Source organism: Podarcis liolepis (genome assembly GCF_965112155.1).
Source record: "Podarcis liolepis genome assembly, chromosome: 8".
Taxonomy (NCBI): domain Eukaryota; kingdom Metazoa; phylum Chordata; class Lepidosauria; order Squamata; family Lacertidae; genus Podarcis; species Podarcis liolepis.
The window spans coordinates 3,216,685-3,239,011 of NC_139560.1; the positions used below are offsets into that span (position 1 = coordinate 3,216,685).

Below are 22,327 nucleotides of genomic sequence, written 5' to 3' on the forward strand. Positions count from 1 at the left end.
AGAAGCAGTGAACCTTCCATCCTAAAGTCAAAATCAGGTGACTTACAAAATGCTAAATACTGGGGCTATCACTTTGGAATTTTTTATGAGAGGAGCTGTTAGCTAAAAGGATTCAGCAGCAGTAAATATATTTGTGAAATTATTTCAGTTATGACTTGGATTATCTCAAAAGGGATACACACTTTTGAGACATGGGCATGATTTTTCTACATGAACTGCATAGGCAATTTGTTTGAAAACCCAAATCCTTAGAAAGAAAGGGTGCTTACATGGTGTTCCCCCTAAATGTTCCATCTTATTCTGGGATTAGCAGAATTAGAGCCAATTGCTTTAAGCCAGTGAGCGAAACTGCTGTTTCAAAAAGGAGGCAATATTTTACAGTAGGTGGGGTTATTTAAATGCATATTTTAAGTTTAATATAATTAATTACTATTACTTTTTTGTTTGAGAGATGCTAAGATTATGGTTATAAAAGTTTAATAGCGTGGGCCTTACCCTCTCCTCTGATCCTACCGGTTGTGATAGGAATGTCTCCAGAACTGTACCGTACATGACGCCTAGTATGAGCGGTAATTATATATATTGCGAGGTTAATCAGCAGTCACTACACAGTTGTGGAAATCACAATAGAGATATGTCAAGCGTGAATACCTTCTGGCAGCCCGAAGAAGCTTTCTTGGTTGGGCTGGCTTTCAACAGCCATAGTAAAGCTAATGTAGATTTATTTTAAATAGGTTTTAATGTGGTATTCTGTTAATCACTTATTTTTTCAGTAGTTGCTACCAAGCTTTTGTAAAAGAGCTGGGTAGAATCTAAAACCAATATACAATTGTCTAAAAGGCAATACACCTCAGATTATCAGCAGCAGAGGACGTATTTTCCGTTAGGAGGCTGTAGATGATGGAAGACGGTAGTAATTTTGCATTCCTGCTGTTTTTGTTGAAATAAGATGCTATCCACTCCTCCACAAAAGCCTCAGCATCAAAATGAAAGACACAAGTACAATATAAATACTTAATGCCACAATTGCTATTAAATACTTTAAAAGCCAAGCCTAGTAGATCTGCCTTACTGGGCATCACTTTTCAATCGAGTAAGTCAAGCAAACAAAGGAGCAAGAATGTTGTGAGCAAGTACTTACTTTTTTAGTTCCTAGGATAGCATTAAGAAAGACAGACAGAAAACAGGAAGGTTAAGATGGTTTTGTTTCCAGAATCGTACTAGCCAAAGAGTAAAGCCACCAAGAGATTAAAACCCACCATCTCAGCACAATCCTACAAGATAAGTAGTAGCTGTTTATGGCACTGTGCAGAGGTGGAAATATCTGAAACACAATGCAACAAAAAAGGGTTTGACTCTTAAAAAACCAGCTCCACTCCCAAAGGGTAGCTCTCTCCCCTGTATGTAACATGAAAGCTTCACCCTCTATGGCAGGAGGCTACCATAATAGAGAATCCCTCAGAAGCCCATATAGCGAAAAGGAAAATGTATTATGACTATTATTATTTAATAATAGTCCCTTCACCAGCAAGGTCCCAGAGGAAGTTACAGATGCTGAAAAATCAGTATTAAAACAGTTAAAACTAAATACTATTGCAGGAATAGTGTGGATCCTGAAAGCACACTTCTCAGGTGTCAAAGACTGTTAGATGTATAATGAAGGTGCTACACACACACACCTCTGTAGGGAAGGATTTCCACAACTTAGGGGCTACCACAGAGAATGCCCTGGTCTGGACCAACCTCCCTGCTCTGATCTTCTGACGGCAGTGGAACTACAAAACCCTCAAGTAAAGATTTGCACATTAGCTTAAAAAATAATGACTACCTTAGTTTTGATTGGGGGGGGGGGGACATTTGAGAAAATATGTAACCAGGTCTCAAGGCACTTGGGTTTTTCCCAATCCTAGTTAAAGGTACAGTGGTACCTCGCAAGACGAATGCCTCGCAAGACAAAAAACTTGCTAGACGAAAGGTTTTTCCGTTTTCGATTTGCCTCGCAAGACGAATTTCCCTATGGGCTTGCTTCGCAAAACGAAAACGTCTCGCAACTTTGTTTCCTTTGTCTAAAAACAAAGACATGTTTTGTTTATAAAGTTAATTTATTTTCCCTTCAATTTTTGAACTGCTCTTTACAGTATGTGTGACTTTAAAGAGCAGTTAATAAACTGTTGTTGTACCAAATTTGGCTTTGTTTGGACTTTTTTTGACCATAGGAACGCATTAATTGATTTTCAATGCATTCCTATGGGATTTCGTGATTCGCAAGACGAAAAATTCGCTAGACGACAAAACTTGCGGAACGAATTAATTTCGTCTTGCGGGGCACCACTGTATTCTGTCACAGGGTCAGGTTAGAGATGCCTGTCCTTTTTCTGAACCAGAACCCTCAACACGACAGTAAGGGTAGGAACCTTAAAAAAAAGCCCTGCTGGATTAGGCCAAAGGCCCATCAAGTCTAGCATTCTGTTTTAAGGGTCACTTAAAATAAAAACTCAAAAGTGAGAGGGGGGAGGGAAGGAGAGAGAAGAACAAGGAGGACAGAGGAAATACTGCTATAAAAAGAAAAGGAAAATCCAACAGCAAACATTTAATGCAGTGCAGAAAAAATATGTATGATCCACAAGCAGTTAAGATAGCATACAGTAGTTAACAACATTGAATTAAAAATGGAACAGTGGTTAGAATGCAGGAAATGCAAAGACAGAACTGTCACAGGCAGAGATACTCAGGAATGCTGCAGTGCTTCATAGCTACAGCAGATGTTGTAGCCAGTCATGTTTCTAAGACGGGGCAGTAACAAACCAAAAACCAGAAACAATCCCTCACATTTATTATTAAGAAGTAAATGCAGACACATTTCTTTAGCTGTATGAAGAAGCTGGGCTAGAGAAGGTTGGTGAAAGAATTCAATCATTGGGTGGCAGAGATCTGCAGAGAGCACTGTGTGAAATAAAGTTTCTTCTTTATTCTTCTTCGGACTCCATCACAAACAGTTCACTTGCGAGTAGAAAGGATCACATATGTGGAAAGAGACCACCTAGTAAGAAAATGCAGTTTTTTGTATATGCATCAACAAGCTTCTTGAATTACAGCTTTACATATTTCCTGGAGGAAGGTTGCATTGGCTCACAGCTGCTTGGAAACAACCTCAGGAATTATTCAAGTTCATGAAAGACAGGACTGCCATGGGCTAACAGAAGGAATGGCAAAAACAGAAGACTATGCCTGAAAGCATTTCACCTCCAACTACCAAATGATGACACAAAAGGAAGTGATCACCTGCATGCCTCACTTGGAAGCATTTCAAAAGCATCCATAAGGCCACTGTCTGAGGCAAAAATGCCAGAATAAGCAGCCTTTGGGTATGATTCAGCAAAGCAGTTCTTCCGAGCCCATAAGATAGGTCAGCATAAGAGAGGCAGTCAGGTGGTCAGTCAGAATAGCATAGCAGCCTGATTTAGAATGGCGAAAACCAGCTTTAAATGCTAGCAGCCAAAATGGCCAATTGCACACCCCGGCAACTTGGCGTTTCCCTAGCACTTTGAAGAACTGAAAGGGCTTCACAAACATTACATTAATATCCTGCCCTTCCTCCAAGAAGCTCAAAGCAGCGTTCATGGCTCTCCTTCCTCTTATTTCATCCAGACAGCAGTCCCATGAGGTAGGCAAGGATGAGAGATGGTGACTCACGCAACAAGATCGGCCAATGAGATCCACAGCTGTGTGAGAATTTGAACCCAAGTCTCCCTAGACACTATAACCAATGTGCTACAGCAATGCTATAGAAGAGACCAGTTATCATCCCAACTTAAGGCCAAGAGACAATCATTTGCCTAAGGCAGCCTACAATGTTGAATCATGGTCAAGATTCGGATCAGCAACCTCTCAGATTTATTCTCTGGGCCAATTACAAACCAAATCATGACCACATCAATGGGAAAGGTAAGAGTGGGGTGAGTGGAAGAGTGGAAGTTCCTCAGAGAGAAAAAATGGAGTTAAAAAAAAAAGCATAAATAAATAACCCAGTGCTAGAGCAGCACCCCTCTTCTTTAAGTTGCATTTTTCACCTTGCCATATATTACTATTTTTTTTATAGCAACATCTATGCGTATGGTGCCTTACTAACAAGTTAGACAGGTCCCTGCCCTAAAAGGGCTTACAATCTAAAACAGACAGAGGGAAACAACATAGGAAAGGGGGTGGTGGAGCGCAAACGGCAGCATTTTTGTGAACCCCGCTTAGAGGTGTTTAAATATTGTTCTACAAATACAGCCAGATTAATAAATACACCACTATTTCAATTCCATTTTAGTTCAATGACTTTTATGCAACAACCTTTCGCTTTTTTTGCTTTAGCTTTTTGAGCCAACAGTGTGACGCGGCAGCTAAAAAAGCCAATGCAGTTCTGGGCTGCATCAATAGGAGTATAGCATCTAGATCAAGGGAAGTAATAGTGCCACTGTATTCTGCTCTGGTCAGACCTCACCTGGAGTACTGTGTCCAGTTCTGGGCACCACAGTTCAAGAAGGACACTGACAAACTGGAACGTGTCCAGAGGAGGGCAACCAAAATGGTCAAAGGCCTGGAAACGATGCCTTATGAGGAACGGCTAAGGGAGCTGGGCATGTTTAGCCTGGAGAAGAGGAGGTTAAGGGGTGATATGATAGCCATGTTCAAATATATAAAAGGATGTCACATAGAGGAGGGAGAAAGGTTGTTTTCTGCTGCTCCAGAGAAGCGGACACGGAGCAATGGATCCAAACTACAAGAAAGAAGATTCCACCTAAACATGAGGAAGAACTTCCTGACAGTAAGAGCTGTTTGACAGTGGAATTTGCTGCCAAGGAGTGTGGTGGAGTCTCCTCCTTTGGAGGTCTTTAAGCAGAGGCTTGACAACCATATGTCAGGAGTGCTCTGATGGTGTTTCCTGCTTGGCAGGGGGTTGGACTCGATGGCCCTTGGGGTCTCTTCCAACTCTAGGATTCTATGATTCTATGAATGCTATCCATGCTGTCTTAATTTGTATAAGCTGCCTTGATACCGGGTCTTGGGGAGGGGGGAGAAAAAGGGTGGGATATAAAGAAAGAAATAACAACAATAATTTTCTAGCCAGGAAAGAAAGGAAGAGGAAGGCAAGGGAAGTGGACCAGATGCTAATCTCCTTCCGATTCTGCAATTCTACCTATAAAAGGGCCTCTTTCCTAACCCGCCTCCTGCTTCCATACATGGGGGGGGGGGGATAAGAAGAAAAAATCACAATAAAACCAGGAAAATAACACAAAAACCCTGAAGCAAAGGGGGTCAGACTAGATGGCCCTCTGGGTTCCCATTCCACCTGTAAGGGGCGCCCTTCTCTCCCCCCCCCGTTTTGGCGGTCCAAAGTCAGGCCCCCGCGGTGCATGATGGGACGTGGGGGGGACGATTTCAGGTCAAGCCCGTTTTTGAAATATCAGGCCCCCCTCTTTTTGCCGGTAAAGCGTCGCCTAGCAACCCCTTCTCACCTCCCCCCCCCCGTGAGAAGAAATGGTCTCTACTCACGCAATAACCGTTAGGTGAGAGGAGGGAAACGGTATTTTTTTTGGGGGGGGGGACCCGAGAGGAAAAACCAGCAGCTGCTCCGCTCCGCGCGGTCTCCGCCTGAGGAAAGAGAGAAGGCACGCGCCGCGCGGGGGGTTCTGGGAACGCGGCTGCTCGGAACGCGCCATCCCCGCTTGGAAATAGGGGGGGGAGGGAATGGGTGCAAGGAGAGAAAAAGGAGGAAGTTGGGGAGACGCGGAGCAAATGGGGTCGTGAATGGTTTTTTTAAGGGGGGGTTAATAATCTTACTAACGGTCAACAATGTGCAGGTGAAGTTAATCCGTTTTCTTTTCTTTTCTTCTCCCCCTACCAGAGATGTCGTCAATGGAATAGCCCGGTCCGGTGAAAGTGGGGGGGGGGGGAGCGAAAAGGCAAAACAGGATGACGGCAGCGTGAGGCTAAACTTTTAGCTTCTTTTTCAGAAAGATTATTTTTGTTACGTTTTTTTAAGGCAACATATGCGGTGAAATAGACTTGCGGATTTTAGAAGGCAGAAATCCCAGTTTCACTCCTCCCCAGTTTCCCCCTCCCCGGATTCGACGGGTTGGAATGATCCAAAAGAGAGCGTGAGAGAGTCCAACAGACCGCCAAACATGGGGGAGAGCAGCAGAGGAGAGGAAGATTCCATGGAGAGAAGAGGGTGGGGGGACGGAAAGGGAGCTGTCCCGCGGCGCATGCGCCTTCTCGGCCGGCCTGCCCTATCGGAAAGCGAGAGAGGCAGAGAAGACAAAGGCGGCCGCTCCGCCCCTCCCGCCCCTCCCTCGCTTTTCAGCTCTCCCCGGATATAACGCGCCCCGCTTTTCCCGCGCTCCCCCCCCCCAGAATAAGCCTCCCTCTCGCTTGTTTGGGGCACTTCCTCAGGGGGGCTTTGAAAGGAGCCCACCATGGCAGGGGGTCAAGGTGCCCTCCTCCCTGCAGTGGAAGGGATTGGGGCCCCAGGCAGCCCTGGGGGGGACCAGGCCTCCCCCATGAAACAGCCACCAGCCTCAGGTGAGCCTGCAGGCTCCTCGCACCGGCCCTGCGGCAAGCCTGACAACGACCTTGCGAGGCGGGCCCCCCGTGCCGCCCCATCTTCCCCGCTGCCAGCGTCCAAGATGGCTTTCCGCCGGGCCTACTCCATCAAGGACAAGCTGCAGGCCATCGAGCGCGTGAAGAGGGGCGAGCGGCAGGCCTCGGTGTGCCGGGATTTCGGGGTCCCCGGCGGCACCCTCCGCGGCTGGCTGAAGGACGAAAGCAAGCTGCGCTGGTTCCTGGACCAGTTAGGGGGCGAGGTGGGCACCCACCGCAAGAAAATGCGCCTGGCCAACGAGGAGGAGATTGACCGCGCCGTCTACACGTGGTTCCTCGCCTTGCGCCAGCACAGCGTGCCGCTCTCCGGACCCGCCATCCAGGCCCAGGCCGAAGCCTTTGCCCGGCAGATCTACGGGCCCGAGTGCACCTTCAAGGCCAGCCACGGGTGGTTCTGGCGGTGGCAGAAGCGGCACGGCATTTCCAGCCAACGCGAGGGGGGCGGCCTAGGGGCGGCAGGTGACACGCCTGCCCTCCGAGCCGAAGCAGACACTGCTTCCCCCTGTTCGGCCTTCTCCGGCCATACCCGGCCTCCCATGGCTGCTGCGCCACCAGACGAAGGCGGCTACAGCGACGACCAAATCTACAACGCTAACATCACCGGGCTTTATTGGAAGCTGTTGCCTGGCCAGGCCCGACTGCTGCAGCCTCTTCCATCGTGGGCGGGAGACGGGGTCACGGTCTTGCTCGCCGCAAATCTAACCGGCTCCCATAAGCTGAAACCGCTGGTCGTGGGAGGGCTGCGGGACCCTCCTTGCCTCCGGTGCCGCAAGAGGGAGACACTCCCGGCTTGCTACCGCTACAGCCCCCGGGCCCGGCTGGACCGCTCCCTGCTGCGGATTTGGTTCTTCGACGATTTCGTGCCTAGCGTGAAGCGCTTTTTGCGCCGCAGCTGCCTCCAGCAGAAAGCCGTCCTCCTGCTCAGCTGTGCCTCCGCGCACTCCGAGGAGTCACCCCATCTTCAAACTCCGGACGGGTCTATCCGAGCGCTCTTCCTTTCCAAGGCGGCAGGAGGGTCTTTGGGAGGCAGAGGCCGGATTTTGCCACCGCTGGAACAAGGCGTTGTGTCGGCCTTCAAGCTGCTGTACAAGCGGGAGTTGTTGCGCTTGGCCGTGGCCTGCCTAGCAAGAGGAGCAGCAGTGGGGGAGTCCGAAAAACCTGGCGGAGAGTTGGACTTTGGCCGCTCTTTCCTCCTGGAGGATATGCTCTGCCTAGCTGGCCTGTCTTGGGATCTCATCCCGGCTGGATCCATTGAGAAATGTTGGCTGCTTGGCTTGCGTGCCGCCTTTGAGCCCCACTCCGGAGGCGAAGAGGAGGAGTCGGGAGAGGCCTCTGCAGGTGTGGACAACTTGGACTTTGCTGACCTCGTACACCTGGCTGCCCTTACCTGCAAACGGCTGGTTCCGGAAGAAGTGGCCGATTGGCTCCACTTAGATGATGTCATTCCGGACACAGAGGTAGGGGAAGGCGAGGAGGAGGAAGAAACAGTTGGGACAAGAGATGATGGAGGTTTTGGGAGTGATGGAATGGGAGATACTCTGCCGCCCACTGCCCGGGAAGCAATACAAGGCCTGCAGAAGGCCTTGCGCTGGCTGGAGAGCCAGGATCCCCAGGAAGTTGGGACGCTGAAGGTGGTCCAGCTCCGGTCCTTCATCAGCATGGCGCAAAGGCTGCAGAAGGCAGCTGAACCCGACTCATGGCAAGGCGGCTCAGAGCAAAACAGCTAACCAGATTATTGCACTCACCTACACATCTGGTGGAAGTGTTTACTCTTTATGCAGCAATAGGGGATAGTGCCGTGTGCCCACTGGGAGGTGCAAATACGGCACAATCAGGGCAGAACAGGAGAGTTCCTTCCCCCTCCCTATGAGCATTGGGGTGAGGCTGTTAAAGGGGCTTGACTCCCCAAGTTCTGGGGGTTGGAAAAAGTGGCTATCAACAGCAGAGAGGCAGGAGGCGTACCTCTGCTCCCTAAACCGTTTGCTCAGGGTGCAATTCTTGCCTGTTCCATGTGGTGGAACCATGTGGACTTCCTTCTTACTTAGAATTTATGCATGGCGGAGGTTTCCTTTCGAACACACTCTACACAGGGTAAAATTAAAGACTTGTCCTGTCCAGCAAACAGGTTGAAAAAGTTGTCCCAAGGTGGAGACAATCTCGTTGCAAGTTCAAAGAGGTTTGGGGGGAGGGATGCTCCCTGAAAAAGGGGTGGGGAGTTTGCAGTGGTTTTCAAGTGTCAAGCAAAAGATTGAGGTGTGAGTTGGCCATGTAGGCATACTTGAATAGAAAAGGGAATGCGCAGAAGTACAAGAGAGGGCTCTAGAATTCAAATGTTACCTAAAAAGCTGAGTTACGTATGAAAGCAGCAGAGCTGTGCAATGGGAAGAGCGCCTAGGCAGGAGTATAGTACTCCCTGATTTTATGCCATCCACAGCGTCAGAACTATTTGGTAACTCCCCTCACCCAACCACCTTTTTTGTAAGCTTATCACACTTGTTGAAAGGGCTGCTTGCTATTCCCCTCCATATTTCCTCCTGAGTTTCTTGCGGAATGTCCTCCTTTTTAAAAAAAACATGCCTTTCCAAGAAGCACACTGGATCAGGACCGGTGAGATACTCAGGAAGCTTTGGGTGACATACAGAGATGAGGTGGCGCTAACCCTCTATGGGTTTGGAGTTACAGTGGTGCCTCGCAAGACGAAAAGAATCCGTTCTGTGCTTCGCCTAGCGGTTTTTTCGTCTTGCAAAGCAAGCCCATTGACGGATTAGCGCTATTAGCTGCTTTTAGCGGCTTATCTGCTGATCGGATCAGCTGATAAGCGGCTTAGAAAAAGGGGGGGAAGGAAAAAAAACCAGCAGGAACTCGCGAGACATTGTCGTCTTGCGAAGCAAGCCCATAGGAAATTCGTTTTGCGAAGCACCTCCAAAACGGAAAACTCTAGCGAGTTTTCCGTCTTGCAGGGCACCACTGTACTTGGATGCTTTGGAAATAAGAGACCCACCCTGCCTGCCAGTCAAAGAATTAATTTAATAAAGTGAAATGGTACAGCTACTGGACTCTCATTTGTGAACAGACTTGAATTGGACTTCAGAGACTTGAATTTTCACAGAGAGAGTGTGTGTGTGTGTGTGTGTGTGTGTTTGGAGCTTTTGGGGGGTTAATGCTGTCCTATTACAGAGCTGAAAAAACCCCAAAATGATTCCTGAACATCCTCAATGTGTTCCTCAAGAAGCAGACTCTTTTCCATTTCAGAGTACAGCGGTACCTCGGGTTACATACGCTTCAGGTTACAGACTCTGCTAACCCAGAAATAGTACCTCGGGTTAAGAACTTTACTTCAGGATAAGAACAGAAATTGCGTGGCAGCGGCGGCGCGGCAGCAGAGGGAGGCCCCATTAGCTAAAGTGGTGCTTCAGGTTTAGAACAGTTTCAGGTTAAGTTCTTAACCCAAGGTACCACTGTACAGCAATTATTGGGAAATAGAAGCCTTTTATTCAATTTACAGTGGTACCTCTGGTTGCGAACAGGATCCGTTCCGGAGCCCAGTTCGCCACCTGAGCAGAACGCAACCCACGTCTGCAAGTCATGATTCGCTGCTTCTGCGCATGACGTCATTTTGAGCGTCTGCGCATGCGTGAGTGACGAAACCCAGAAGTAACCCTTTCCGGTACTTCTGGGTCGCAACCTGAAAACGTTCAACCTGAAGCAAATGCAACACGAGGTATGACTGTATTGTTTTCCCAGTTCTGTGATAGAGATCAGTGGTGGGATCCAGTTGTTTTAATGTAATGGATTTATGCCTCTCCTTTTGCACCCTGGCTGCAATAAGACAGTCGCACCCAATGGCACACGCACAAACTTTGAATGAAGCACACTTGCCTGGGCCTGATAAGAACCTATGAAAGGAAAAGTCCCGTCTCCCTTGCACTGTGTGAGCAGTGTACAATTTTGGTCCCCTGTGCAGCGTTAGACCCGCGTAGGACAGCTCTAGCGCCGTGGCAGAGCACATTTAGAAATTCTCAGGCCCCGTTCCCAGCCAATCCCAGGAAGAGGTGGGAAAGAACTCTGAAACGGTGCTGCTTTGTCAGCGTAAATATTGATTCAATATAAGGCAGCTTCTATGCCCCTAAGGAGCTTCAGTGCACTACTGATGGCTGTGAGCCACAAGGGAGAGATGCTTCTGAATGCCCGTTTGCTGGAAGCCACAGGAAGGGAGAGGGCTCTTTGTGCTCGGATCCTGCTTACGGGCTTCCCAATAGAGGAGGAATTTGGTTGGCCACTGAGAGAACAGGCCGCTGGACTGATCCAGCAGCCTCTCCTTACGTTCTTATTTAACCAGCCGGCCTTTGGTTTGTCTGCAATTGAAGTTTACTCGGCCAGATGTGTTCCTATGCTACTTCCATCAACACCATCCTCTGTACCGGAAGTGCAGCTTCTTTTAAAGCCGCCTTTCTCAACCTGTGGGTCCCCAGATGTTGTTGAACTACAACTCCCATCACCCCTAGCTAGCAAGGCCAGAGCTCAGGGATGGTGGGAGTTGTAGTCCAAAAACATCTGGGGACCCACAGGTTGAGAACCACTGTTTTAAAGCGAGGTACAGTGTGAAAACAGGGACGCGGGTGGCGCTGTGGTCCAAACCACTGAGCCTAGGGCATGCCGATCAAAAGGTTGTAGGTTCGAATCCCTGCGACGGGGTGAGCTCCCGTTGCTCGGTCCCTGCTCCTGCCCACCTAGCAGTTCGAAAGCATGTCAAAGTGCAAGTAGATAAATAGGTACCGCTCCGGCGGGAAGGTAAACGGCGTTTCCATGCGCTGCTCTGCTTTTGCCAGAAGCGGCTTCGTCATGCTGGCCACATGACCTGGAAGCTGTCTGCGGACAAACGTCAGCTCCCTCCGCCAGTAAAATGAAATGAGCACTGCAACCCCCGAGTCATTCGCGACTGGACTTCACTGTCAGGGGTCCTTTACCTTTACCTTTTACATTGCAAAAGGCTCGTTTCTGCTAGTGCTTGTACGCTCAGGTAACATTGGTACATAATAAGGACACAAGAGAAGCTAACATGTCAATAGGAAGCCTAGAGTTAGGTGTGTTTAATAATATTGAGGGCTTGGAGAGAGATGATGATTGTCACTGGTGTGGATTATTCCCTTGCTGTTGAGTCATGCGGCGGTGGCGGGAGGGGGGAGAAAATCCCATAAGTGTCAAAGAAAAAACAGACTGCCATTGTGAAGTTCACATGTGCAACAGCTCCAGGCCATCTGCCCCAGAATTCTTCCCGGTGGTTTTCTATCCTGATCCCACGCATAAGATGTGGGGGCCTCCATCGCCAAGGCCACCACATGCCCACCCCCTCCTATCGCTTGCCCAATGTCTGAGCGCGGCAGGTGGCTGCCTCCACAGCGTTCATGACAGTAGAGCGTAGAGACCCCTTTTCCAGCTCATGCAAGGCGTGGATAGTTGTTCCCCCTGGGGTGCAAACAGCACTTCTCAGAACCGCTGGGTGCTCTCCTGTTTCCAGGATCATTCTTCCTGCTCCCTGGAGGAAAAGACAACAAATACAGTTTCAGATATGACGATGGGGGGGGGGGAGTGGATAGCGCATTGGATTTCCACACAAGGAACCAAAGTTCAGATCACTGCTCAATCACAGTGTTAGAAACTCAGATATATAATCTAATTGCCAAATGGCACCTTAAACCTAGGTTATGGTCACCACAATGAAATGTCTAGGCTCTCCCCCCCCCCCCGCAATAGAGTTTTGTTGGAAGCTGCCCAGAGTGGCTGGGGGAAAAATAATAAATTATTATTATTAATGTTATTTTCATTTCTATACTGTTTTATACAGTCATACCTCATGTTACGTTCTTTCAGGTTACGTCCCGCAGCAACCCAGAAGTACCGGAAAGGGTTACCTCCGGGTTTCGACGCTCGCGCATGCTCAGATGTGCAAAATGACGTCATGCGCAGAAGCGGCAAATTGCAACCTGCGTGTGCAAAGACACGCCGCTGCGAGTTGCGTTCTTTTCATGCTGCGAACGGGCCTCCGGAACGGATCCCATTTGCAACCAGAGGTACCACTGCATTTTAAATAGCAAATCTCAAAGCAGTTTACAACAATGAAAACATCAAATTAAAAAGTATCCAGGAGAAATTCAAGCTTCGAGGAAAGAATTATAGATCCTTAGCTCGGTCTGTAGAGCATGTGACTCTTAACCCCAGGGTTGTGGGTTCAAGATCTATGTTAGGCAAAAGATCCCTGTGTTGTGGGATGATTGCAGGGTCTGGGTTGGTTCCTATAGAGAGAGGCGGTCCTTGAGGTATTGCAGCCCTGAGCGGTTTAACCAGCACTTTGAACTGGGCCCATAACCTACAGTAATTGGCAGCCCTTGCAGTTGGGCTGCAAACCATCTTGCCCCAGTGAGCAGCCTGGCTGCTGAATTCTGCACCAGCTGAAGTTTCCGAACTGTCTTGAGAGGCATCCCTACATATAACACATTACAATCATTTAAACCTAGAGGTTACCTAAGGGAGATTATGGAGGGATGGGATGGTGGAGGGACGGAGGAGGTTGGCAGGAATCACAGCCCCTTACCAAGAGGGTCTGAGCAGCAATCTTCTGGGCCATAGCCCCCGGCATCCCCATCTTTACAGCTCCTTCCGCCAATGCTTCAGCAAACATGTATGCCTGTGGCGATGGGGAGAGAATAAAGAAGAGGAAACCATTACCAGACTGTCCAATTAGATTACAATAATCACTTTCTGGAGCTCAAAGGCTTTATTCATGCAGGAACTATTTACGGCATGAGGAGATGAGAGAGCAAAAGTAGCAGGCATCTTGGTCTCAGCAAGCGGGGAGAGAAAAGTAAACAAAATGCCTCCGCTTTTAGGGGTAGAGTTAACTTAAACAAAGCAAAGTACTGTCTAGGTTGCTAGACAAACAGTGCGGTTTAAACTAACACTTGCACTGACTTGAAGCTCAAGGCAAGGGTTAGCTAACTTGTGCTTGGCTAATTTGAATATGATGTTGGACTCCAAATTTCATCTTCCCCACTGCCATGCCAAAGCAATAAGATGATGGGGAGCTGTACTCCAGCAACGGCTGAAGTGAGCAGCCATGCACAATAGGGGACCCCAAACGTAGAAAGGCCAAGACGAGAACTGCAGAATATGTGTTTAAGCCCAATGCCATGCCTACTATTTAAGAGGCCACTTGCGGACCCGACAGAAAAGGCAGCTCACATAGGCAACACCGCTGCCGCTCAGCCCCGTGTGGATGTCGATGTAGGATTCGGGGCCCTCTTCACACAGCCCACTGTGAGACAGCAGCCTCTTCAGCAGGGCCACATCCTCTTCCTCAGCGCAGGTGCCCCGAGCCAGAATGATGGCGCCCGACTGGACCACGCAGGGAAGGTTGGGCATGATCCGCAGCACTTTGGTCCCAGTCGGAAGCAGCTGTGGAACCCCAGAAAAGCAGAAGAGGGAATGTGCATTTAGTGTTGCAATCAGGGATGCTTTACCTAACATTTAGCCACAAGGACTGAGCTTAAGCTGCAACATTCTGCAGGGATTCCTTGCATTCGGAACAGGTTTTTTAAAGAGTTGTTGTTTAAGCTGAGTGGATAATGTGATTACCACCTAGAAGTTATGGGGAATTTAAGGCAGTGGTTTCCCAATGTTTTAGGGCCACCACCCCCTTGGTTCCATAAACTCACCCCCACTGCCCCCTATCCTATTAAAAACATTATTCAGAACAGCAGCCAGCATGACCATAGCTGTCAACTTACAGATTTGAAAATAAGGGACCAGCAGCCTCGAAAATAAGGGATCAGCAGCCAAAATAAGGGATTTTCCAGGCAGAGGTATGTTCAACTTCTGAGCCCCTCTGACCCAAGGGCAGAAAGCCCAGCCAGCAGCCAAATGAAGCCTCAAGCGGTGGTTCCCACAGCGCAGCAACCCGGCAAAGGGGATGCAGCAAGGAAAACCACCGTCACCTCTCTGCTGGGAAGCGCTGAGCAAAGGCGAGTCCCCAGGCAACGAGGTCGATTTGCTCGGCACAAGGCAGGCAAGCTCCACCCCCCAGTCGTTCTTAGACTCCTTATTGGGTGAGCAACGCAGCCAAGCAACACAGTTGGAGCCTCCCTCCTCCTTGGCCGGCAGGGAGGGAGGGAGGGAGAGGAGCTGCTTCCTTTGAAACTCAGGATAAGGGACTGTCCCGCGAAATAAGGGACGCTTGACAGCTATGAGCATGACCCACTAAGATAATGTTAGAAGCATAGAATTGTAGAGTTGGGAGGGACCACAAGGGTCATCTAGTCCAGCCCCCTTCAATGCAGGAATATTTTGCCCAACATGGGGCTCGAACCCACAACCCTGGGATTTAAGAGCCTTATGCTCTACCGACTGAGCTCTCTAAAACTGAAAACCATAATTACTCATTTATTCAAAATCCAATTAAAACTGTTTGGTTTAATTAATTGAACGAAACAGATGAACTTAGTCCAGCGATGCCAGCTTTCAAAGCCTGATAGTCATTTCTCCCTGCCACCCCTTGCCTCTTAGCACCCCCCAAGTAATCCCAATACCCCCCCGGGGGGGCAGTACCGCCCACTTTGGGAACCACTGATCTAAGAGTTGTGCCCGACCAAGTTTTACTCTGAGCGAACCCATTGAAATTAAGTAGACAATCCTTTGCAGTATGAATTTCCTTTTTAACCAACATGTATTCACTTATGCTTCTTGATGGATTTCCCCCCCTTACATGTTGCAAACCACCTCAATATGTTTATTTTTATTTTTTTTATGAAAGTGCAGATTACAAATAAATAAAGTAAATAATGGGCCCAGGTTAGTCTTGCGCCTTCATTTCAGTGGGTCTGTTCTGAGAAGGACTAGCACTCGCTAACAGAGATTATGTTTAAACTGCAGGTGCCAAGGATTTGACATGATGTCAAATGATGTATACCTGAAGGAGCGTCTCCACCCCCATCGTTCAGCCCGGACGCTGAGGTCCAGCGCCGAGGGCCTTCTGGCGGTTCCCTCTTTGGAGAAGTGAGGCTACAGGGAACCAGACAGAGGGCCTTCTCGGTGGTGGCGCCCGCCCTGTGGAACGCCCTCCCATCAGATGTCAAAGAGATAAACAATTACCTGACATTCAGAAGACATCTTAAGGCAGCCCTGTTCAGGGAAGTTTTTAATATGTAACGCTGTACTGTTTTTAACACTTGATTGGGAGCCGCCCAGAGTGGCTGGGGAAACACAGCCAGATGGGCGGGGTATAAATAATAAATTTATTATTATTAATTATTATTATTATTATTATTATTTGTGCAAAACCTGGGATCTTCCAGCGAGCTGCAGCCTCACCCTATACCTGCACATACCAGGTAGCGGTGGCACTAATAATAATAATAATTTATACCCCACCCATCTGGCTGGGTTTCCCCAGCCACTCTGGGCGGTTTCCAACAAAATATTAAAATACAGTGGTCTGTTAAACATTAAAAGCTTCCCTAAACTTGTACAGTCAAGTTCCAGCCCAAAGCAAATTCAATGGAGAGTACAGTGATGATTGGGCTGCAAGGTTCACTAACGCCCTACTTCACCATGCTGGGTGTGCCTATGGGGATGATGGGCCCGTGGGCTTGCTCCTCCAAGAACTCACCTCTTCTAAGGCCTGCAGTGTGACTCCAGCTGCCATGGAGACAACGACGTGTTTTTTGGTGACCGCAGATGCGATCTCTCGCAGAACCGTGGGAAGCACATGGGGCTTGGTAGCCAGGAATACGATGGTGCAGTTCTCCAGAATCTCCAGGTTAGAGTGCGTCGTCTGGCACTCAAAGGTCTTTATTCAAAAGAGAGATCACAAGGTAAGAACATGAGAACTTCATGCCCTGCAGGTGGATCAGACCATAGGCCTATGTTGAGCACATGGCTCTAGGAAAGCCACAACTGCGACGAGTCCAACAGTGCACAGAGCTGCCCCACTCATGTGCTCTGGCTAACTGGTGTTTAGACACTCAGTGATGTGGGGCAGAACATTTCCCAGTGCTTAATTTTCCCATGGATCAACAGATCTGAATTGCTCATTTCTTTTTTTTAATGTAACTTCTATTGAATTTTCAAATTTTTGCAAACTGACTTCAAATTAAATAGCAACGTCATTTCATGTATTGCCGTCCCACTCACACCTCCAGAATGGTTTTGTTCATACCCTTTTCTACTGCATTATAGATCAAACACTTGTCTATTACAGAAATCCCTCTAATACATTTACTTTGTCATTTTACTTCCGCTGCTCCCCTCTCTAATCCTGCCCACAACTTCATTTGACTATACTGTAGTGCTTTTCCAAATAGTCCAAAAAGGGCTTCCCTCCTTCTATAAGAATTCCATCATTTCAATCTCTTTAATATTGCTGTCAGTTTGCCATTTCAACATCGTCCATTACTTTTAAAAGCCATTCCTCCTTTGTTAGAATGAATTCCCCTTTCCAAGCCATCCAAGTTAGTGGCCGCCACTGAACGGATGGCCTTTAGCATTTCACGGCCCTTTTGATTCAGGTCCTGTTGACATTTGGCCTTCACTTACCTGGAACTTGTCCAGGTTCCTGTTGGATGGAGCACTGGCAAAGATGTTCACTGCCTGGACTTCTCCTGCGAGAGATGGAGAGAAAGAACGCTTGGCTGAATGTACGGCACCTTATGCCTCACCCAAACACGAGCCCAGCAGAAGAAAGACCACTCTGCTTTTGCAAGCTGTCTTGCAAAAAAAAAAAGGACAAGGCAATGAGTTCAACCTCATCATATCTAAGTAATAGTCAGAATGGACTCATCTGCAGCTCACAAAGCTCTCTGGAAAAACACTCGTTCCCCACTATTGACAAAGGTAAGTTTTGACCATGAGAAGATTCCAGAGGGCACAACTGAGAAGCCCCTGACATCTTCACCTCTTTGGAAAAAAAGGAAACCCCTTTAGAGGATTTCCCTTCTGCAAACTCAAGGAATTTGGGCCCCAGGTGGTTCAGGGCAGGGGTGCACAACCTGTTGCCTTCCAGGTGTGCAGGACTCTACCTGCCATCTTCCCTAACCATTGGAACGGAAAGGAGTTGGGAGCATATAGAAGACATCTGGAGGCAGCCCTGTTTGGGGAAGTTTTTAATGTTTGATGTTTTGCTGTGGTTTCATAATTTGTTGGAAGCCACCCAGAGTGGCTGGCAATCCAGTCAAATGGGCAGCATATAAATATATTATTATTATTATTATTAATCCAAACCCTGCTTCCCTGACTTAGATGGTGAGGATTAATGTATCTGTGAAAGTGTGTCCACACTTTGCTAGCTAACTATAACACTGTAGTAGTTCATCCTTTGCTAAAGAAACTTTCCAGACCCACAAGAATTATCAGCATTTACCGTCTGGTCTCCAACTTTCCATTTTTGAACAAGATGCCTGGGTGTGTGGTGATGGCCCTACTCCAGGACTTCCTGGGAGAGGGAGATTATCTTCAGCCATTTTAGCCTGGTTTCCAACTTGGTTTGGGGACTGAAACTGCCTCGGTCGCCCTGGCGGATGATTGATGCTGGACGCTGGACCCGGGCAGAACGTCCCTGTTCTTTCCGATGGCGTCCTGAGCCACTTTCGGTGCCATCGGCCCTGCTGTCCTTCCTGGAATGGGGTTTCTGGGTGCCGTAATAAAGAGACTCCGGCTTTTCCTGGAGGGCAGATTCCAGAAGGTAGTTCCGAGGGGCAGCCCCTGCTCGGCACTTTTGTTTTCGGGTGTCCCCCCCCCCCAAACTTCCACCTTGCCCTCTACCTACCCAACATCGACATGAAACCCACAGCTCTGGATCTCCTGAACCACCACGTGAATGGACTGGATGCAGATGAACAAGCTGAAACTCAGACTGCACAACGCAGGTGTGTTCTCGCCAGGGGATGAACAAGCCCAGTGATAGGGTTACACTCCCCCTGAAAGATGGGGCTTGCCGTTTTGGTGTGTTCCTGGACACAGCTCTGCCCATTGGTCAGGCGGCAGCTGTGGTCAGGAGTGCCTTGCTGCAGCAACCAATTGTGGAAGGCTCCTGGAGTGGTCAGGGGCACGGGTGGCACTGTGGGTTAAACCACAGAGCCTAGGACTTGCCAATCAGAAGGTCGGCGGTTCAAATCCCGGCGAAGGGGTGAGCTCCCGTTGCTCAGTCCCTGCTCCTGCCAACCTAGCAGTTCGAAAGCACAAAGTGCAAGTAGATAAATAGGTACCGCTCCAGCGGGAAGGTAAACGGCGTTTTCGTGCGCTGCTCTGGTTCACCAGAAGCGGCTTAGTCATGCTGGCCACATGACTGGGAAGCTGTACGCCGGCTCCCTCGGCCAATAAAGCGAGATGAGCACCGCAACCCCAGAGTTGGCCACAACTGGACCTAACGGTCAGGGGTACCTTTACCTTTAACGAGTCTGTATGGGAGTACTGTATATTGTATTTAAAAATGGAGTATCAGAGTTTTTAGGGGCTAACCAGGTTGGGATAGCTGGGATAGGATGCTTGTTGGATTGTGAATGTCTTATGTAGATTTTTCAATTTCATTGTTCTATATGGGACAATGACAATAAAGATTATCGTATCTTATTGTATCGTAAACAAACTCCATATGGGACTCCCCATGGAGTATGTTTGGAAATTTTGGAAACCCCTCCTGGCACATAATGCCTTTCAAGACCATGTTTCTGCCTGGCTCTATCAGCTGCTGGTCATCTTCCATGTGCAATTAGATGCCCTGCTTATCATCTTGACTGTGCAACCAGCATGCTGTTAGCCAAGTTTCCCCTGCACAACTTTCTAGGCAATTTGGCCCTTCCATGGGACACGATTTAGTTGGGGGTTTCTGCACGGGGTGTTACGTGCTACAAGGAACAAGGAAGGGAATCATCAAAGACAGATGAGTATCTTTCCATGAGCCGGAGTAATTTTCCATGATGGATGTAAAGCAATAAAAAGCTCAGTTACATTCGGTTACAAAACTTTCCCCCACCTCCCATTCTGGGACACAATTTGCAGTACACTTACTCTGAAGTAAGCCCCACTTTTTTGCAGCCTAGAACTAGATGTCTTAAAGATGTTACTGAGCTACTGTTTATAAAACACACAATTCTGTATTGCTTAATACACATGGAGGTGGTTGTTACTCAAGTTTTGTCATGTCTGAAGGCCTTGGAAAAATTCTTCCACTTGGAAGTATTTCACAAGACAAAGTTTGGCCTAAGGGTGGGGGGTGGGGACTCCACTTACCCCTTCTAGAAAAAAACCCTCCTCTGAACCCGTAACTGAAATGGGCTTTTGGTATTTTACGGTCAGTTTAATTATATTTTACCTTTCACTTTTAAGTCCTATTCTACTTGCAATCCTGTAGCACTTTCTCAGAGTAAGCCCCATTAGACTCAATGGAACTTAAGCGTACGTAGGATTACACTGCGCTGTAAAATTAAACGAGCTTGCTAACAATGCTATTAAGCTGCAGCTGGGCTCCGAATACTCAATTCCATGCAAAAACAGAAGTCCTGTAGCACACAGACTCATGAATCTGTACATAGTGAGAATTTTTTAGATTGTTTAGGGAAGCTTTTAATATTTGATGTTTTATTGTGTTTTTAATATTCTTTAGGAAGCCGCCCAGAGTGGCTGGGGAGGCCTGGCCAGATGGGCGGGGTATAAATAATAATAATAATAATAATAATAATAATAATAATTTATTATTTTGCCAACTAATGCAACATTATCTGACTTGGGTGTGGGGAACCTTTGGCCCACCTGGTGTCATGGAACTATAATCCTCATCACTCTTGGCTTTTGGCTATGCTAGCAGGGGCTGATGGGAATTGTAGTTCAGCACCATCTGCAAAACCAAAGTTCCAGCACACCTGAAATAGCTTGGCAGCAGAGACCTCACCATCTCCTACCACAGGGGCCAGCAAACTTTTGCAGCAGGGGGCCGGTCCACTGTCCCTCAGACCTTATGGGGGGCTGGACTATATTGCGGGGGGGTGGGAATTGAACGAATTCCTATGCCCCACAAATAACCCACAGATGCATTTTAAATAAATGGACACATTCTACTCATGTAAAAACACGCTGATTCCCAGACCGTCTGCGGGCTGGATTGAGAAGACGATTGGGCCGGATTCGGCCGCCGGGCCTTAGTTTGCCTACCCATCTTCTCAAAACAAGGCACCTGCTGTCGCAATGCCTCTTCCCAACAGATACAGAGGCTGCCTTACCCAAAGACAGTTCAGCCAGGGGGTGGGTCTTTCCCAGCCTCACAGAAACACAGAACTGCAGATTCTGACGAGTCCCCCCCAACCCCCGGGTCACCTAGCCGAGCGCCCTGCAAATATTCTAACCAGAAATCATATTTAGTCTGTCTTTCAACCTACGCCCTTTGCACCGCGCAACAACAGATCCGCCACCTTTGGCCTCTGGACCCCTCATCACTTACAGCAGGTTTACTCAAAAGCAAGCCTCATTTGCAATCCGATGGCGTTCCTTTTTCCTGCAAGGGGTTTTGAAGATCCCAGCCCCCTGCTGATTTGGGCTTTTTCTAGGATTTTGCGCATGCAGGAGATTCCCCTCCCCCCACAACACACCTTGCCTCTCCTACCTGCCCTTACCTGCCAGCAGGATCGCCTGGGCCACAGCGCTGGCCATGCGCCCCGCCCCGATGAAGCCCACACGCAGCTCCCGCAGCTTCTCCATCTCCGCAACCTGCCACAGACGGACCGGATTCTCTCTTTTATTTAACCTCCTTCGGATCAGCCGAGCTCATAATACCCACGTGGCCCGGTCCAGACTCCGCCCCCCGCTCGAGCCAGGGAGCCAATCAAGCCGCGCGGTTCCTCCCCGCGCGGTGAGCCCGAATGAATCCCACGCCGCCATTCAGAACGCGGCCATTCATCTTTCGCCTCCGCTCTCCTGATTGGCCGCCGCTGGGTTCCAAGCGGGGCGTGGGAGGGCCGGCGCGGCTGCGGGTTGGCTGGGCCGGCTCTGACGTCACCATCAGGATTGTTCATAAGAATGGATTTGGTAGCGCTTTTGCCGGGAAACTTTCGAAATGCGCGTTTGGGGGAAACCGGAGACGCTGGCGAGGCAGGTGGGGAGATGATTGGTCGAGGGGTTTGGTTTTGTTTCGTTTCGTTTTTTATTGACTTAAGAAAATTATACCGAAAGCAAAACGAAGAAGCCTAAATTAACATTGCCTTCTACAGATAAGAAATAATAATTATTGTCCCTGTCTATCTTCTCTTTTGAGATCCTTCCAAGGTGCTTAAAGGATACTTGCAAAACCATATTGAAAAATCAGAACTCCTATTAGAATAAACGAGTTCCGTTTTAAAAATACTGGAATACTAAATAAGATGGATAACAAGGTGTAATAGAAAAAGAAGCATGAAATTGGGTTAAAGGCGTGTGAAAGAAAGTAATGGAAGTGGAAAGAAATTGCAATTGAGTAGATTGGAAGTCTAGCACAAAGGTGGGGTGAGGGGTGGTGGATGGTGATGGGAAAAGGAATTATCTGTGGGGTTGAGTGTAGGTATGTTTGAACATTTTTAAGGGTTGTATGAAATGTATGTTTGTATATTCGCAATATGTGTGTATTAATGCTGAATTATTTTAACAATAAAAACTTTTCAAAAAT

At 48.3% G+C, this 22,327-nt stretch overlaps 2 protein-coding genes across 5 annotated transcripts in view; one reads left to right on the top strand and one right to left on the bottom strand.

Annotated features, from left to right (window-relative positions):
- Window positions 1-22,327, top strand: part of TIGD5 (tigger transposable element derived 5) — a 50,701-nt gene that overhangs the window by 907 nt on the left and 27,467 nt on the right. Inside the window, exons 2-3 of one of the 3 annotated variants that reach the window (XM_083516734.1) lie at window positions 3,649-3,945; window positions 5,894-9,233. The exons of 1 other annotated variant lie outside the window; for it this stretch is intronic. In XM_083516734.1, the coding sequence (XP_083372860.1) occupies window positions 6,465-8,375 (1,911 nt within the window). In that variant the 5' untranslated portion in view covers window positions 3,649-3,945; window positions 5,894-6,464 and the 3' untranslated portion in view covers window positions 8,376-9,233. Of the gene's footprint in view, window positions 1-3,648; window positions 3,946-5,893; window positions 9,234-22,327 lie in introns of those variants that run through there. One more of the 3 variants, XM_083516735.1, reaches the window with a different exon arrangement.
- Window positions 11,711-21,491, bottom strand: PYCR3 (pyrroline-5-carboxylate reductase 3). 2 transcript variants are annotated; one of them, XM_083516911.1, is made up of 7 exons: window positions 21,303-21,491; window positions 18,059-18,358; window positions 17,236-17,300; window positions 16,310-16,489; window positions 13,888-14,100; window positions 13,241-13,333; window positions 11,711-12,184 (listed from the first exon to the last, which is right to left on the bottom strand). In XM_083516911.1, exons 1-7 carry the CDS (start codon window positions 21,385-21,387, stop codon window positions 12,002-12,004), a joined length of 1,119 nt encoding a protein of 372 aa, XP_083373037.1. In that variant the 5' UTR covers window positions 21,388-21,491; the 3' UTR covers window positions 11,711-12,001. The 2 variants fall into 2 exon arrangements, with proteins under 2 accessions (XP_083373037.1, XP_083373038.1); XM_083516912.1 differs by lacking the exon at window positions 18,059-18,358 and having other exon boundaries at window positions 21,303-21,480.